The 17,614-nt window shown below is 51.4% G+C and overlaps 2 protein-coding genes and 2 non-coding genes across 7 annotated transcripts in view; 2 read left to right on the top strand and 2 right to left on the bottom strand.

Moving 5' to 3' along the window:
• Positions 1–1,080: 1,080 nt before the first annotated feature.
• Positions 1,081–6,629, bottom strand: SAMD10 (sterile alpha motif domain containing 10). Of its 4 annotated transcripts, none has more exons than XM_043480403.1 (5): positions 5,591–5,899; positions 3,398–3,579; positions 3,146–3,317; positions 2,685–2,825; positions 1,081–2,483 (listed from the first exon to the last, which is right to left on the bottom strand). In XM_043480403.1, the coding sequence occupies exons 1-5, from the start codon at positions 5,679–5,681 to the stop codon at positions 2,461–2,463; spliced, it is 609 nt and encodes a 202-aa protein (XP_043336338.1). In that variant the 5' UTR covers positions 5,682–5,899; the 3' UTR covers positions 1,081–2,460. The 4 variants fall into 4 exon arrangements, with proteins under 4 accessions (XP_043336338.1, XP_043336339.1, XP_043336340.1 ...); XM_043480404.1 differs by having other exon boundaries at positions 1,081–2,460; XM_043480405.1 differs by lacking the exons at positions 1,081–2,483; positions 5,591–5,899 and adding an exon at positions 6,137–6,629 and having other exon boundaries at positions 2,691–3,317.
• Positions 6,630–7,278: 649 nt separating this feature from the next.
• The window catches only part of PRPF6 (pre-mRNA processing factor 6), a 34,430-nt gene continuing 24,094 nt past the window's right edge, over positions 7,279–17,614 (top strand). The window contains exons 1-6 of the mRNA XM_043479447.1: positions 7,279–7,477; positions 9,339–9,507; positions 11,019–11,137; positions 13,876–13,954; positions 14,418–14,594; positions 14,797–14,952. Coding sequence (XP_043335382.1) covers positions 7,407–7,477; positions 9,339–9,507; positions 11,019–11,137; positions 13,876–13,954; positions 14,418–14,594; positions 14,797–14,952 — 771 coding nt within the window. The 5' untranslated portion in view covers positions 7,279–7,406. The remainder of the gene's footprint in view (positions 7,478–9,338; positions 9,508–11,018; positions 11,138–13,875; positions 13,955–14,417; positions 14,595–14,796; positions 14,953–17,614) is intronic.
• On the top strand, positions 8,287–8,393 carry LOC122449109. Its single transcript, XR_006271911.1, has one exon. It is a non-coding gene; the product is annotated as a U6 spliceosomal RNA (small nuclear RNA).
• Positions 12,528–12,634, bottom strand: LOC122449029. The gene has a single exon (XR_006271847.1). It is a non-coding gene; the product is annotated as a U6 spliceosomal RNA (small nuclear RNA).

Below are 17,614 nucleotides of genomic sequence, written 5' to 3'. Positions count from 1 at the left end.
AAGGTGTGTGTCTGCGTGACCACATGTGTCAAGCCATCAGGTTGTCAGGGTGTGTCTGTGTCCCCTGCTAGGTGGGAAAAATGCCTGTCGCATGTTAGGACCCAAATGGTTGGCCAGGTCTCAGTGAATGTGTGTCCAGGCCACAGGGTAACATGTGATGTCGTGTGTATTGTGTGTGTGGGGTGCACTGTGCCTGGTGTTTTCTGTGTGTTAGGAGGTCACAGGATGCTGGGACCCTGTGTGTCACTGTGTTGTACATCTGGACTCAGGTATCTATGTGTCTCTGTGTTGGTGCCTATGTGTCCAGGCTTCAGGGGCCTTTCTGTTAGTATTTGTGTGTGTCTGGTTGCTGTGTGGGTACATATGGGGGCATGTACTGTGACCCGTGTGTTTCTTATGTCAGGGCATTACCTTGTGTGAGGGGCTAAATGGGAACCCCCAAAAGACAGTCATTTGAGGTCGCTGGAAGCCATGAGTGGGACCTTATCTAGAATGAGGGTTTTGCAGACGTGATTAAGTTAAGGATCTTGAGATGACAAGATGATCCTGGCTCATCCAGGTGGGCCCTACCTCTCAAGACAAGTGTCCCTGTAGGAGGGAGATTTGACATAGAGGTGATGGGACCCCAGAATTCAGGATGGAATGGTGTGTCCATGAGCCCAGGGATCCCCTGGGGCAGCCCCTAGAAGCTGAGAGAGACAAGGAGGTGTTCTTTCCTGAGTCCTGGAAGGAGTGCTGCCCAAGGATTTCAGACTTGTGGCCTGTAGTGCAATGAGAAAGCTCATTTCTGTTGTGTTAAGCCTCCTCGTTGTGGTCATTTGTTAAGGCAGCTCTAGGAACCTAACACACCTGTGTCTGCATCTGGGTGCAGCCCACCTGGCAGTCAAGGCAGACAGGGTCTTGGGGTAAACAGGTGCTCAGCCAGGGTGGGACACCACTGCCCCCTAGTGGCCCCAGCTGGAGGCAGGTGCTCAGGGCACCCCCTCCTCCCAGGCCCAGGCTTGTGCCCCCTACCAAGGCTCTGAGCAGTACCCCCACATGCCTGGATAGTCTCAGTCAGACACCACACTCCAGGCACTTGAGAACCAAGTTTATTTCTGATTCTTTTGTCAGAATAGAAAAACGCAAAACAACAAAGACGAGACAGGAGCACAGTGAGGTTGAGGGGGCAAGACAAGGAGGCACTAGGGGAAAGAGGAAGGATCCCTGGAAAGGGTCATGTCATGATGGCAAGAGATGGCTAGGGATATTCAGGGGAGCTGGGAAGGACGAGGGGCTTTCCATGATGGGTGCACAGGGTGGGAGGCACCAGGCCAGTTGTTCACATTCCATGTGAGACCTGCAACAACCAACTTCCCATCCTGAGGCCAGCTCAGGGCACAGCTTGGGGGCTCATGGCTCAGCACCAACTGACCCGAGGTTTTAAGAGTCCCCTAGGGGAGTGAGTGGGCAGAGGAACAAGAGGTGGGGGCTGTTGGGACCACCCTAGCTCTCCCTCTGCTCGGCTGCACCAGTCCCAAATCTGGGGCCCTCTGACCCACTGAATGGTTGCATGGGTCTCCATTCATGGTTGCACATTGGCTGGGTCTCCCCTGGGTGGGCAGGCGGTGCTACTGTCAAGACAGCTCTCGTGTGGATCCAGGTTTCCTGGAATGCCCACCCATGATTAAGCCTGGAAGGCAGTCTCTATGACCCTGGGAGGAGAGAGCCATTCCGCAACCTAAGGCCAGGACATAGCTGAGCCTGGTATTGGTGCTGGGTGTGGTCCTCCTTGTGTCTGTCAGGTCTTGGGTGTGAGTCCCAGTCCCCATGAGTAGATGGAACATAGTAAGGGTTTCAGAAATGAGTGAGAGCACTTGACATGGTGCCTGGCTGGACCTGTGCTGATGACCACTCTCTGGGTGGGAACAGGGGAGGGGCACACACCAAAGGGAGCCTTGGCAGTTCATCCCACCTGTGAGGGCAGTCCTCTCAGGGCTGGGGAAGGGTGTGAATGGGGCAAGGGGCAAACCTCTGGCCCTGGGAGAGAGCAGGGTGCCTAGAAGACGCATGACTCAGCAGGCAGTGGAGGACGGACATCAACGCGGGCGGACATCAACGCGGGTGAAGGGAATATAAATAAACAGGCTCCCTGGGAGTCTGGGGGGATGTCAAAATCTGCTCTGGCTCCAGGTGGCTGCCCTGCATGCTGCCAGCAGCACCAGGGGGTGGGCCTGGGCTCAGGTCCTGGTAGGAAGGACCCCACCTGGTAGGCAGCCCCTGCCTACCCGCTCACCCCACTCCCAGGCAAGCCGGGAGTGCACAACCAGAGATGGTTGGCGGTGGTGATGCTGGTCCCACCTGTCCACTGGGCTAGGCTTGGCCACGCAGGGTCTGAGGGGCTGCGAGGCCAGCTCTGCTTCTTCCTCACTGAGGCTCCGGTCACAGTGCTGGGGTCCGGATTTCAAGCCTAGGCAGCAGCTAGGACATGTTTCCGAAGGAAGCTAAGAGGTGGATGGGGGTAAGGAGAGTCGGGGGCCTCTGGCATTGTCCCCTCTGCCTGGGTGCAGGTGGCCCTTACTGAGGTCCCGGGCCACCCTCCTGAGGTCAGTGTGCCCACCCTGCACGCCAGGGCTCCTCCAGGCCCAGTCCCCCACCCCCAGGCCTGTCTGAGCAGGTCTGCTCTCTTGGCTCCTCCCACTGACCTTGGCTGAGCAGCTGCAGGCTCCGCCCCTCCTCGCGCACCTGCAGGTGCAGCAGCTGCTGCAGCACCTCCTGCCGCTGCGCCTCCTGTGCCAGCCCCATCCGCTGCAGCTTCTCTGCATTCAGCCGCAGCAGCGCCCGGCCTGTGAGGGAGGGGAGAGGAGAGGGGTGGAGCCCAGGTCACCATCCAAGGGGCTTCAAGAGCAAAGGCAGAGACAGAGGAAAACATAAGTGGGGTGGGCAGAGACAGAGACTCAGACAGAGACTCAGAGACAAGGCAAGAGAGGGAGAGAGGTGAAGGGCGGGTAAGGATGAATGGAGACTGAGCAGAGCAAAGCCAGGTGACAGCAGAAACAGAGGAACTGGGAGAGATGATGACCCAGAAGAAGAGGAAACCGAGAAAGAGGGGATGGGGGAGGAGCCCCACGCCCCTGCCACACCCCAGCTCCCACCCCCCAGGCACCAGTGATGGCGTGCTGAGAGAAGGCCTCCACATAGATGAGGTAGTTGTGGGGACAGTGTTTCTTGAGCCACTTGCAGACGTCCTGCTGACTCCACAGGACCACGGGCCTCGTCAGGCCACCCAGCGACGGACTCGTGTGGTATAGGCCATAGTGGTCAGAGTACAGCCGGCCCTGTGGGGAGAGGGGTGGCTGGTGGAGAGAGGTGGCAAGCAGGGCAGGTGCTGAGGTGGGTATAGTCGGTGGGTGGGTACCTGGGGGGCCTCGGTGCCAGGCTGCTGCAGGAGCTTGACCGGCCGGCCGCCAGCTGCCCTCTGGCTTCGGGAGTCATGCCACGTGAGGCTGGTACCCGGTGTCCGAGGCAGGGGGCAGGGGATGTTCTCGGCCGACACCGTGTGATCCAGGAGGGTCCGGCAGAAGTTGAAATGGGCAGTGGCTGCAGGGTAGGGGTGCTTGGTCACAGCGGTCAGGGACAGGGGCTCATCTCCCTGTGAGCTGGCTTCCCGCCACCCATCTTCCCTCCACTGAAGGGGAGAAGCACTTTCCCAGCTAGGGGTTCGCCAGCCCGCTAAACAGAAGGAAGTGTGCAAGAGCTGTCTTCAGGACACCACCTTTGGGAAGCACAGTCTGTGCTCTGGCAAGCTGGATGGATTTTTTTTTTTTTTTTTTAATTTGGCTATGCTGGGTCTTAGTTGCAGCATGTGGGATCTAATTCCTTGACCAAGGATTGAACCTGGGCCCCCTGCATTGGGAGTACAGAGTCTTAGCCACTGGACCACCAGAGAAGTCCCTTGTTGGATTCTATTTAATTAGAGTGAGACATGCCTGCCAGGGAGCTTCACACTCAGAGCCAGGTGAGGCACTAGCCTGTCAGCCCTGACCCCTCCTTCAATGGCATAGCCACATCCGACCAGGGCCCACACACAGGACTTGCCTGCGAGGAAATGCTGGCCTGAGCAACCTGGAAGCCCCTGTGTGGTGGTGAGACCCCTATGGCTGGGCTGCCTGCCCACATCATCAGAGGCACCCAGTCCCTGCAGCCCTCCCTGGCATTCCTTCGAGGCTCAGCCTCTTCCTGCTGTGCTCACTGGCTGTGATTCATGAACAAGAAGCTGAACTCAGGGCAAGCCCACAAGGTTCCTGCTCCCCCCCACCCCCGATCCCCTGCAGGCCCCCAGTCCAGGGTAGCTCCTGGCACTCCTGCACTGGTCAGCACAGACATGCAGGCTGCAGCCACGTGCTCAGGGACTTTAGCTGACACCTTCTGCTTTCTCTTCCCACACCAACTTCATTACACTCATCGCATTTTAGTTTTACGGTCATTTCTGTGCTGGTTGCTGACACAAGTCGGGGGGGGGGTGGCGGGCAGAGCCCTGGACAAGCCCCTCCCAAAGCCTCGCACAGGTCTTTGGACACAGGAAATGCCCAGAAACATTGTGAATGACTGAGCGGATGGATGTATGGTATCCACAAGTCAACAGCACGCTGGGGACAGACAAAAAGCAGGGGCCAGCCTGCCCCATTTTCCAGAATCCAGGCCTTGACTCAGCAGGCAGGATGGGGATCCCAGCCCGGGGTCCTCCACCAACCCTGTCAGCAGGACGGGTGAGAAACCCTGGTTACGACAGACACAGCTCCTCACCTCACTGAGGGTTGGCTTCGGTGATGTGCCCAGAAGGTTTCAATACTGAGGGAAACCCACATCCTTCTCCCACTCTTTCCTTCCCATTCCTGCAACTTTCTGGAACTGGATGGCCACCGGTAACTCTAAATTTGAGGTCTAGGGTCAGACAGAGGGTGTGGCCAGTGTGGCCGCTGCCTAGCCTAGGTGGGTTCTAGTATGGAGGAAGGAGACTCATTCTAAGCCAGCATCCTGAGGGGATGGGCGCTCGGGTCGCAGGGCTTCGCCTGGTGTGGCCTCTGGGCAGGATAACCAGTTGGAAGTCTCTGCCCGCGCTGCACCTGTCTTGGGCCAGCCAGGCCCTGCCCATTTCCTCCCCACGCCGGGGGAGGGCTCTCCATCCGTCAGTCTGTCCGTCCCTCCCTTCCAGCCCCAATGTCAGAATTCCAGAAGGAAATGGGGCGGGGGCTCCCGAGCTGTCCCTGGCCTTGGCCCCCTCTGGGCCCCACTGCAGGGGCCGAGGGAGATTTACTACGCGCGAAGGAAAAGGTGACCGCAGGGCGGTGCTAGCCTGGGGACAGAAGCCCCGGCGGGTCACCTCCCCCAAGCCCGGGCGCGCCGACCCCCAAGCCCTGACCGCCGCCCCCGCAACCCCCGCCCTCGACTCAGCGCGGGACAAAGACATTGGGCACCCGGTTCAGCCGGGACGCGCCCCCTGTTCCGACCGCGGGGGCCGTTTAGAGTACGCTAGGACCCGCCCCTGTCCCTCCGGTCCTCAGAGCCCGCAGACAGCGATAGCCCCGCGCCCCGGTCCAGCCCCGCTCACCATCCACATCCCGACGCTCCCCGAAGCCGGCGCGCACAGCCCCGGCACGGCCTCGCGGGGGGCTCGGCTTGGTTCTCAGCTCCGTGAACATGGGGCCCGCGAGTACCCCGCCGGTGCACACGCCCCTCGCCGGGCGCAGGGCGGCCCGTGTGGCCGGCGGGGAACGCGCGCCGCCGCCCCGCCCCAACCGGCCCCGCGCCTGAGCCGGTCCCCGCGCCCGGCGAGTCTGCGCGGCGAGGCACCTGCCGCCGAGCCCTGAGAGCCGGGCGCGCTCCGGGAGCTCCGAGGGGTGTCGGCGGCGCGCGGATCTGCGAGCGCGGAGGGCGGCTGCCAGGGCAAGGGGCGGCCGTGCGCACCTGGGCATGACTCCAAGAACGAATGACTCTGTGCAGCTGCACGGCGTCCAGGCGTCCGCAGGAGCACCCGAGGCAGGGACCGAAAGGGGAAAGGGTATCCTACTTTCTCCTGGGACCCTCTGCCCTCTGGGGCTTAGGTCAATGGCCAGACCCACCCCTCCCCTCCATTCTCCTATGTCAGTTTACTTACCCATTCCTTTATTCATGCATTCTGCAGACCTTTACGGAGGTCTCCCTTGGAATGGGCACGTTTCCCCAGAGAAGCCAGTTTGACCGTCTCAGCCCACACCACACTGTGAACTTCAGGAGGACAGCAGGGTCTCTCCCCTGCCTTCTGTAGCTCTGGAATCTGACTCAGTGCCAAGGACGTGGTGTGAAAGAGGGGTCGGCTGGGGACAGGCAGGAGAGAGAAACTCCGAGGAGGCTGCAGCAGGCAGAAGCACTGCGTTTGCTTCGGAGCTCCAGTGAGAAGTGTTAGAGTGGGCTGGCAGCTGCCTCCTCCAGTAGAAGGCCGGACTCGTGACCAGCTTTTTGCTCTGCCAACAACCTGATGGCTCTCCCTAGGTATATGTGGGGGCCAGAGAATGTCCCACAGCCATCTCAGCAAAGGTGCACATGGACACTCAGACATGTATGCAGGACAGTCCTGCATGTCCACCTCAAATGAGTACGGATGGTCTGAGTTGCATCTGTGCCTACCAACACACAAAGAATTCACCCACATGTTGTGACCACCCATGCTCACATACTGGCTTGTTCTGCTGCATTTATTTTCATCAATTAACTCTTTAGGGTCTGGGTTCTGAGCCTCTCCGGAGTCACAGGAATGTTCAGGGTATAGTGGGGGTGTGGGAAGGGCCCGAATTGGGCCCAGGAATGTGAGTGTTGAGAGTCAGGGCAGTAGACTGCACACGGGGGCACAGCGATCACGACACATACAACCCACCAAGCTCTACACAACGGCCTAGGTTTGCAGCCCGTTCAGGTGCATTAGGCCCTGACCCAGGGCCAGGGCGATTCTGAAGGGCAAAGTGTGTGGCTTAGGGAAGAAAAGGACCCATGGGTTCCTGCTAGTATAGGAAGGTCTCAGAAATGCATCGAGAACAGGCTGTAAGCAGGGCCGCCCCTGCTCAGTTCGGAGGTCTAGCAGAGATAGCTCAGCAAGACATCGCTCGCCCGCGGGGGCCGGGAGCAGGTGCTCCCGCGCATGCACTCTGTGTCTCCGCCCCTTAGTCGCGGCCTGGAGCCGCTGGAAGCTGCCGGAAGTCTTGTTCCATGAACTTCCGCCCGGGGAATCCATGGTGGGCGGGGCTGCGTCGTACGGGGCGTTCTGCTTCCGGGGCACGGGTGAGGCAGGGGGCAATTGCTTCCTGCGGCGGAACTTAAAGAGTTCTGTGGTGTTTCGCCTCTGGCCGGGGCCAGGGTCTTTTCCATTATTGGCCTTTGGCGTCACCGTCGCCATGAACAAGAAGAAGAAGCCGTTCTTGGGCATGCCCGCCCCTCTCGGCTACGTGCCGGGGCTGGGCCGAGGGTGAGGCCTGGAGCGGGCCGCGCGCGGAGGGAAGGGGCCTGGGTCGGGGCGCCCGCCGACGGCGACTGGGAGGACGAGAGCAGGGATGGTTTGGGGTCAGTCTGATCCTTGTGGGAAGAACAGCACGTTGGATTAGGGCAGACCCGAGGGAGGTCGTCTGCCCCGAGGTGCCGGGACGGTTGGAGTTGGCGTGCCGGCTCTGAGCCCGGTTTCGGTCCCCAGGGTGGGTGGCAGCACCGTCTTGCCAGTCTGCAGTGGCGATGTCGCGAGTCCCCGTAATGTAGTCGGAGCACCATAGCTACTTTAACCCCTAGGCCAGGCAGACCTGCCAGCCCTGTCTTGAGCGTGACATCTTCTCTTCCCACGAGCCGGCTGGAGTCCTCTGTGTGGCCGCTCCCCGTGGTACCTCATTCACTTCTGAGGTGTTGCTGGTCATATTGCTGCTGCTTCAGACTCTCTACTCCCCTAGGGTAGGGGTGGCATTGGTGAGCCTTGGGACTGCGTCCCCCAGGTCAGGTGCCTACCGTATATTGTTGAGTAAATGAGCAATCATCATCTTATTTGTTTGTTACACATTTGGTCTAGAAGACTATTGGGTTTCTCTTGTTGGGAGTATTATGTTCAGCGTTATGCACGTTAGAATCCGGGGCACACATAAGTCTAAGATAATTGACAGCGTTTTCAGTGGACTTGCAATTTAACAGGAGAGATGAGGTATTTGTGTAAATAAGTACATAAAGAGAAACAGATTTACAACTCTGGGGTTCCAGCCGCCAGCATCCGAGCCAAGTTTAGAAGGAGGATGTAAGGTGCTCGCTTCGGCAGCACATATACTAAAGTTGGAACGATACAGAGAAGATTAGCATGGCCCCTGCGCAAGGATGACACGCAAATTCGTGAAGCGTTCCATATTTTTAAAATAAAAAAAAACAAAAGAAAAGAAGGAGGATGTAAGGGTATACAGTTGTGGCAGGGTCAAAGAAGAAACTGACCCATTGTGTGCTGGGCAGTTAAGAAAGAAAATGAAGTGTGGAGGAAGAAGAGGGAGTTGCCAGGAATCTGTGTGGGTGGAACCACAGGAGCAGAGGGACCAGAGGCCCTGTAGGCATTAGAGAGGCAGACGCCTCAGTATACTGTGCTCAGAGCTGCATTGAAGCAGAAGGAGAGCTACATGTGGGGGTAGCCGGAATGGGAGGAGGGATTTTGGTGGTAGAGCCTGTAGAATTTGGACACAGATGGGAGGGTTGTTGTTCAGTTGCTCAGTTGTGTCCAACTCTTTGCCACTCCGTGGACTGCAGCACGCCAGGCTTCCCTGTCCTTCACCATCTCCCGGAGCTTGTTCAAACTCATGTCTATTGAGTCAGTGATGCCGTCCAACCATCTCATCCTCTTATCATCCCTTCTCCTCCTGCCTTCAATCTTTCCCAGCACCAGGGTATTTTCTAATGAGATGGGAGGGAGAAGGAAGCAAAGTTGATGCTGTGGTGCCTGGGGGAGCACTGTCACCATTGACTGAAACGGCCCAGAGCAGCTGTAGGGTGGGACAAAGGAGGAACTCTGACTGGGCCACATTGATTGAGGACCTGGTGGATTGGGAGAGGGGGCTGATTGTCAGGCTGTTGGAAATGGGAGGCTGGGACCTAGAAGCAGGGAGGTCTGGTGCCCAGGCGAATCTCAGAACCTCCTTAGGTTTCTCTCCTGAAGATGGCAGACAAGCAGTGTGTGAGAGCAAAGCTGTATGGAGTTCACTGTCTCTGGGCTCTTTGAAGATTTCCCAGAGGAGTTAGAAAAAGGTGTCATGAGGTGACAGCTGGGAAGCGTCTTGGCACAGGGTAAATGGGTGCCTTGGGGTTTCCTGCAGCGCCACTGGTTTCACCACCCGCTCAGACATCGGGCCTGCTCGGGATGCCAACGATCCTGTGGATGACCGCCATGCGCCCCCAGGCAAGAGGACCGTCGGGGACCAGATGAAGAAGAGCCAGGCTGCAGATGATGATGATGAGGATCTTAATGACACCAATTATGATGAGGTGATTTGTGTGGGACAGTGTGCTGTGGGCATTTGATGAGCGGCTTGGAGTAATGGGTATATTGACTGTTTCAGCTCCTCAAGGTTAGGGGACAGCATGTACAGAGTGTGAGGAGGAGCAGGACAAATACAATGAAATGTGCCCTTTTGTGGTTGCTTCAGAAGAGATGCACTTGCTGATATTAGAACTGTCACATTGACGTAGCTTGGCTGGTCTTTAAAGATGAAAATTTTTTTTATTAAACTTTTATTTTTCTTATTCTTTTTTGGGGGCTGTGCTGGGTCTTCCTTGCTGCACAGACTTTCTTTGGTTGTGGCAAGCAGGGGCTACTCTCCAGTTGCAGTGAGAGGGCTTCTCATTGTGGTGGCTTCAGTTGTTGCGGTTCCTGGGCTCTCCAGCACAGGCTTAAGAGTTGTGGTGCATGGGCTGCTTGCTCTGAGACATGTGGGATCTTCCTGGATCAGGGATTAAACCCATGTCACCTGCATTGGCAGGTGGATTCTTCACCACTGAGCCACCAGGAAAGCCCTAATGAGGGAAATTGTAAGTGGAATTGGTGGTAATGTTTGTCTTCATTTGTGTTAGTTCTTGTCTTCTTAGTTAATTCTTGTTTGGTCTATGAGGTTTTCTATAGATATATTACAACAGATGGTATTTTTCCTCAGAGGAAAATGTTTTTAAAAATTTAATTTTTAATTAAAAAAATAAAAATTTAATTTTGAAATAACTTTAAAGTTATAGAGATGTTTCAAAAATAGTATGGAGACTTCCTGCATACCCTTCACAAGTTTCTCCTCATCTTACATATCCCTAGTACTATTATTGTGTTTTTAAAAAATTTACTTACTTATTCTTGGTCGTGCAGCACGGCATGTGTGATCTTAGTTCCCCAACCAGGGATTGATCCAGCACCCCCTGCTTGGGGGTGCATTGGAAACCACTGGACCACCAGGGAGAGTCCTATTTTTATTTTTTTAAGTGTTTATTTATTTTTATTTTCATTTTTATTTTAAGGTATAGCTGATTTACAATACTGTATTTCTGCTGTACAGCAAAGTGATTCAGCTATACACTTATATACATTCTTTTTTATATTCTTTTCCATTATGGTTTATCCCAGGATATTGAATTTAGTTTTCTATGCACCCTAGTACTATTATTGAAACCAGGAAATTAACATTGGTACAGCACTATTAACTTACAGATCTTACTTCAGTTCCCCTGGTTTTTCCACCTGTGTCCTACTCCTGCCTGGGGCCCGATCCAGGATCCCACCTGGCATGTTGTGTCTCCTTAGTCTCCTCTGATTGGTGTAGATACACTCTCTTGCATGCCCTTGACAATTTTGAAGAGTACTCATCAGCTATTTTGTTATCCTTCAATTTGGGTTTAACTGCCTGAAAAAAAATTGTTAAGCTAGCATTTTGCAGCTAGATGTGTTCTGTTGCTGCCAGTGGGGGGGTTGTATTGGAGGAGAAGCCGCTCCTCTAAGAATGTTGTTTGGTTCTCAGTTTAATGGCTATGCTGGGAGTCTCTTCTCAAGTGGGCCCTATGAAAAAGATGATGAGGAAGCAGATGCTATCTATGCAGCCCTGGATAAAAGGATGGATGAAAGAAGGAAGGAGAGAAGGTAAGACAGATTATCACTCTTCACTCTGTGTTTATCTAACTTGGGGGGGGAGGGAAATGTGTTTGTTTTTAGGCACACTCTGTAGCATGTGGGATCTTCGTTCCTCAGCAGGATTGAACCTGTGACCCCTGCAGTGGAAGCATGGAGTCCTAACCACTGGACTGCTGCGGAAGTCCGAAAAAAGCTTTGTTTTGATTTATTTCATACTTGGAGAAAGGTTGCAAAAATAGGACGTCTGTCAGCTCAGCTTTGTGGTTGCCTGGGGCTCGATCTGTGACTGTTTCCCAGTACCTCAGGGCCTAGGAACTAGAGTGGAGAGCTTAGGAACTCCTTGTTTGACTTTCTGGAAATTCACAGAATTGGGGGGATTATTCTGACTGCATTGGGTTTACCATCTTTGAAATGCATGTGGTGATATTGATGACTGTGTATTAAATAATTTGGAGATTCACTGAAGATAGCAAATGACCATCAAAATCCTTGTGGACAGGCAGCTGTGTCTGGAGAGTCTTGTTGCTCATGTCGTTGTTGGGCTGGGCTGGTAGGGACAGACTGCAGTGAGCTGGAAGGCAAGAGGCTCAGGCAGGCTTAGGTAAGACCCACCCTCTCTCTGCCCCACCATGGGGCCCTCGTGTTTTCCCTCTGGTAGCTCAGGTGGGTGTGTAGCACTGATCTTGGGCTTGTCTGTCCTTGATGTTACCTCAGTGGCAACTTTCTGATTCCTTGTCCTTTACTGGGGAAATTTATGCGAAGTAAACATAGGACTATAATAAGTTTTATTGCTTATTAAAATAAGTTTTATTGCTTTATAAATTTTTTATATTTTTTACTACAAAAAAGAATGCATTCTCACTGTGGAATATTTGGACAGGGAGGTTTAAGTTTAGGTAAAAGGGTAATGTTTATTCATATGCCTGGAAGGTGACAGGTAACATTTTGTTTACTTTTTTCTTTCTACTGCTTGTTAAACATAGAGTTCTCTTCTCATATGTAGAATTTTTAAATTTTTTGAAGATCTTATTAGAGGCGTGAACTTCTGTTTTTCAGAAAAGTTTTTTTAATCAAGAGTATCATTATTATTTTTTTAATTTATATTTTAATTGGAGGAAAATTGCTTTACAGTGTTGTGTTGGTTTCTGCCATACAACAATATAAAAATATGGAACACTTCACGAATTTGTGTGTCATCATAGCACACACATGAATGCATATGTGTGTGCTCAGTCGTGTCTGACTCTTTGAGATCCCATGGACTGTAGCTCGCCAGGCTCCTCTGTCCAGGAATTTCCCAGGCAAGAATACTAGAGTGAGTTGCCAATTCCTATTCCAGGGGATCTTCTCAACCCAAGGATCAAACTCGTGTCTCTTGTATCTCCTGCGTTGGCAGGCAGATTCTTGACTACTGCGCCCCCTGGGAAGCCCCATCCTTATGCAGAGGCCATGCTAGTCTTCTCTGTATTGTTCCAATTTTAGTGTATGGGCTGCTGAAGTGTGCACCAAGGGAATTTTTTTAAAAGCACAGTCTTTAACATGCTTGAGTTTACATGTGTTGTAATTAAGTGGTTTTGCGTGTTAAAGAAGACTTGATTGCAATCTTCTGGAATTTATTCATTTAAGAAAACCTGAGTGACATGTATACATCCAGAAAGTTGTACTTAAGTGACTTCAGGCCACGTAGCCTGCACTGTTCAGTTTGCACATTGGCTTGGCCTGCTTCTGCAGGCGGGCTCTGCTGGATCCTTGTAGGCGCAGTTTGTCCTGGTGCTGAGTGGTCCATCTTTGTTAACCTGATAGCTGGTTATCATCGTATTGCCTTTCCCAATCAGGATAGTCAGAACCAATTTTTGGGCACGTCTCCTAGGCACACACACCCCACCCCACCCCACCCCTTTACTGAATGACTGCCCATATTCCTAGGGTGCCTTTTGTTGCCCTGTCAGTGCATCTGGTGGATTAGAAGTTGGAGCCCAAGGCTTGATTCAAATCACATGGAATGTCTTTGGCCAGAAAACCATGAGCTATGATGATGGACTGTCTCTGGTCCACAGAGAGGTTTTTGTCTTTTCCAAGCACATCATTCATCACTGTACTTTGAGATTCCTACCTAACTTTGTGGAGGAAAGTGTGAATCTCAGTGTTGTGATGTCATCACCACTGGACTGGCGTCCCTCTGGTTTAGCTTACTTGGTTGACTCTTTGTCATCGTTGCCCACTGCTCTCTGTGTTCACACCAGCCTGGCCTGAGTCACCAGGAACCCATTCGGATGGGCAGCTAGGACTATGCTTCATCTTTCCTCCTGAAATAAGTATCACAAGATGGTCCTTCCTTTTGAGATTTTATAGAATTTTAAAGCAGTAAATATACTTGTGTCATGGGAGGGCATGGCAACCCACTCCAGTATTCTTGCCTGGAGAATCCTCAAGGACAAAGGAGGCTGGCAGGCTACAGCCCATGGGGTTGCAAAAAGTCGGACATGACTGAGCAGCTAAGCACAGCACAGCACATACTTGTGTCAGATGCAAGTGTTTGTTTGTAATAAGACAACTCTTTAGTTTTTATCAGGTAGCAAATGGAGTTATTTGTGCATGTGTCCATTGTTGCCTTAAAATAGATTTGATTTAGCTGCTTAGTGTGTGAAATTACTCTTGTTGGTGATTTAATTAGGAAGGGTAATAAAGTGACTTGTTTCAGAATGGACATCCAGGATTTCTAATGTGTACACACATTTTATTTCTAGGGAGCAGAGGGAAAAAGAAGAAATTGAGAAATATCGCATGGAGCGTCCCAAAATTCAGCAGCAGTTCTCAGATCTCAAAGTGAGCAGAACGGTGACTTGCTCTTCCTCATGCCCTTCCCAGCAGAGAACAGAGCCTGTGGGGCTCACTGATGAGGCTCTGCTCTGTGTTTTGTTCAGAGGGTGGGAGAAGGGCCCTGCTGGGGTGTGCTTACCTAAGTGCATGTGTGGGGAAAGCATTTTCTCACTAGAGCAGGTGGGACAGATGAGCTGATTTTCTTGTAACTTTGTAGCTGTGTTGTTTAGATGTCAGGTTTTCTGAGCCTGTCCTCTGGGCTTTGACAGAACAACTTAACATCTGAGTGAAGCAGAGCAGATCCAACAGGTTGATTTTTCTAAGTGAAGTAGAGAAATATGTCTGCATCAGAGCCCTTCCTTCAGGCACCATGATTTGGGTGATAGGGGTCAGGGAGAAAGTGGTTTTTGTGGTGCCTGTGAAATTCTGCCAGAGAATTAATGTTTTGGGGGGGGCATGGTGTTTCCAGAGGAAACTGGCAGAAGTCACTGAAGAAGAGTGGCTAAGCATCCCTGAGGTCGGCGACGCCAGAAACAAACGCCAGCGGAATCCCCGCTATGAGAAGCTGACCCCAGTTCCTGACAGTTTCTTTGCCAAACATTTACAAACTGGAGAGAACCACACTTCAGTGGATCCCCGGCAAACTGTGAGCCTCCACAGAGACAGTGGACAGGGCTTCTTCCTGTGTGGTCACACAGACCAGTGGTGGGAGCAGAGGGTGGGCAGGGCAGGGCAGGGGCTGGAGTCCATCTGACAGTTCAGATGTCAGGCTCCAGTGGAAAGACTTTGGAGAGATGAGAATGAAATGCATGAAAATGCAGGCCAGCCTTTTGTCCTTGCTCCCCTAGCAATTTGGAGGCCTGAACACACCCTATCCAGGCGGACTGAACACCCCATACCCAGGTGGGATGACACCTGGGTTGATGACACCCGGCACAGGTGAGCTGGACATGAGGAAGATTGGCCAAGCCAGGAACACTCTGATGGACATGAGGCTGAGCCAGGTGAGAGCTTGTGTCATGCGTTATTTTCCTATAGATGATATTAAATAATTTTGTTTTTGCTTGTTAAATTTATATACATTTGTGAAAAGTTCACCTTTGAAGTGCTGTGTCAGGTGTTAAACAGACCTGTGATGTGTCCAGTTACACAGAGTGGTAGGATTCTGCCACAGGCTGGTCCTCTGGGGTGGGTACAGGTATGTTGCACTTGGCGCCAGCAGCAAAGGGCCGCCTGTGTGGTTCTTCTGCTCCCTCAGGGCATGGGGTCTGTGGCAGGTAACAGGGGGCTGCCTGAGGAGCAGCCCAAACAGGCACTCATGACAAGCCACATGCTTAGTGTTGATGTCACTTAATGCCCTTCCTCTACATGAAAATTAAACGTGTGTGTCCCTCCCACACCTGAGTGAGTTGTGTCCTTATGGAGTCTTTGCTTGGTTCTTGACTCCAGAAAACCTTGGCTGGATAAAGACCCTTTCACCTTATGACATGCTTGTCAGAAACAGTGAAGGACGATGCTTTCAAATTTGACTACGTACAGATTAAAAACTTTTGCACGACAGAAAGCACCATAAAGTCAAAAGAATCTGCAAATGAGGAAGGAGTTGTCATGCTCATGAAAACCAGACCCAACACTAGTGTGTTGAAGAGAGTGAACCCACACAGATGGATCTGCACACCCACATCACTGGGAACACTTTGTGTTTAACGTTTTTACAGAAAAATTTCACACATACTGAGAAACATAAAAACAGCAGAGTGAACTACTCAACCATTCCTGTTGATGCAGTGTGAAATTTTTACATTTTAATTGAGCTTTTGCTATACTTGAGTTTTTATAGTGAGCAAATATTTTATAGGAGAAAAAAATTGATCCAAAAAATTGCACATTTTTGTATTGCTAAATATGTGTTTATAAACTGGAAAGTAGTTCACTGCGAGTACCGTGGTTTAGTCTTTGATTGATAGATCCTTTGGGTGGTTTCTACATTTTTGTGATAACAGAGTATGTTTTGATGAGCTCCTCGTGCTTCTCTCTTTGCAGATTTAGGTGAACGTTTTTATAGTATTTTTAAAGTGAAATTGTTAGATTGGCATATTTCCACTTAGGTGCCAAAGTGTCTCTCAAAGTCAGGATATCTCACACTCAGCAACATGGAGGAGCTGACCTCTGTCTTTTCCAGTCTGAGGGGCAAAGCCTGTCCCCTGAAGAGCCTCCACTTACTTTGCCTACTTGTTCGTGGTGAAGCTGAGTGTCATTTATGTTCCATGGATCTGGTTTGTTGTTTATTGTTGTGTGTAGAATATGGGATTTTTTTTTTTGGGGGGGGATTTTTTTTTTAAAGAAGCCTTTATTGTAATTTTTTGTGCTAAAATATTTTTTAAGATAAAAATGTATAGTTTCAACCGTTAAAAATTATTGTTGTTGTTTTTGGTTGTGCTGGGTCTTAGTAGCTGTGCGTGGGCTTTCTCTAGTTGCAGCAAGCAGGGGCTAATCTTCATTGCAGTGCTCAGGCTTCATTGCATGGCTTCTGTTGTTGCAAAGTCCAGATTCAGGTGCACAGGCTTCAGTAGTTGTGGCGCACAGGCTTAGTTGCTCCACGGCATGTGGAATCTTCCTGGATCGGGGTCAAACGTGTCTCCTCTGCATTGGCAGGCAGATTCTTATCTGCCATGCCACCAGGGAAGTTCCAGTTTTAACCAGTTTTAAGTGTATAGGTCAGGGGCATTGAGTACATCCATATTGTGCCCCATCACCACCATCATCTCAGAACTTTCTCATCTTCCCAAACTGAGCCTCTCACTCTCCATCCCCTGGCCCACATCCTGCGTTCTGTCTGAATTGATTACTCTGGGACCTCATGAATAGGTTCATACAGTGATTGACTTTTGTGATTGGTTTATTTCACTTAGCTTCGTTTACATCCTCAAGGCTCATTCATGTTGTAGCGGGTGTCAGGATTTTCTTCCTTTTTAAAGCTGAGTGAGGGACTGCCCTGGTGGTCCAGTGGCTAAGACTCTGAGCTGTCAATGCAGGGGGCCCAGGTTCCATCCGTAGTCAGGCAACTAGATCCCACATGCTGCAATTAAAGATCCTGCTTGCCACAATGAAGATTGAGGATCCTGGGTGCCACAACTAAGACCTGGTGCAGCCAAGTAAATAAATAAAAAATAAATATTAAAAAAAAAAAAGCTGAATGGTACTCCACTGTGTGTATGTCTAAACCACATTTTGTTTACTCTTCCATCTCTCATGACACATCTACCTTTTGGCAATTGTGACAATTGCTGCTATGAGCCTTGGTGTACCTGTTCAGGTCCCTATTTTTACTTCCTTTCAGTATAAACTCAGAAGTGGGATTTCTGGATCATGTGTTAAATCTCAGTTTACTTTTTTGAAGAACCTCCATAATGTTTTCCAGCAGGCCACCACTGTGCAAGGGCTCCAGTTTCTCTGCATCCTTGACAACACTGGTTATTTTCTGACATTTTCCTAGTAGCTGTCCTCATGGGTGTGAGGTAGTAGCTTATTGTGGTTTTCATTGGCATTTCCCTGATTCATGATGTTGAACATCTTTTCATGTGCTTGTTGGTCATTTGTATCTCTTTTTTGGAGAGATGTCTGTTCAAGTTATTGGCCCATTTTTTTCAAGAACTTGTTTTTTTG

The sequence above is a fragment of the Cervus canadensis genome, chromosome 10 (assembly GCF_019320065.1).
Source record: "Cervus canadensis isolate Bull #8, Minnesota chromosome 10, ASM1932006v1, whole genome shotgun sequence".
Lineage (NCBI taxonomy): Eukaryota > Metazoa > Chordata > Mammalia > Artiodactyla > Cervidae > Cervus > Cervus canadensis.
This window is presented reverse-complemented; position numbering and strand designations above follow the sequence as displayed.

Excerpts from the sequence above, each read along its gene's own strand:
- SAMD10 (XM_043480402.1), bottom strand. The coding sequence starts at position 5,681 with ATGTTCACGGAGCTGAGAACCAAGCCGAGCCCCCCGCGAGGCCGTGCC. Across the intron at positions 3,580-5,590 it reads GGAGCGTCGGGATGTGGATG|CCACTGCCCATTTCAACTTC; the intron begins GTGAGCGGGGCT and ends CCTACCCTGCAG. Across the intron at positions 3,318-3,397 it reads CTGGCACCGAGGCCCCCCAG|GGCCGGCTGTACTCTGACCA; the intron begins GTACCCACCCAC and ends CTCTCCCCACAG.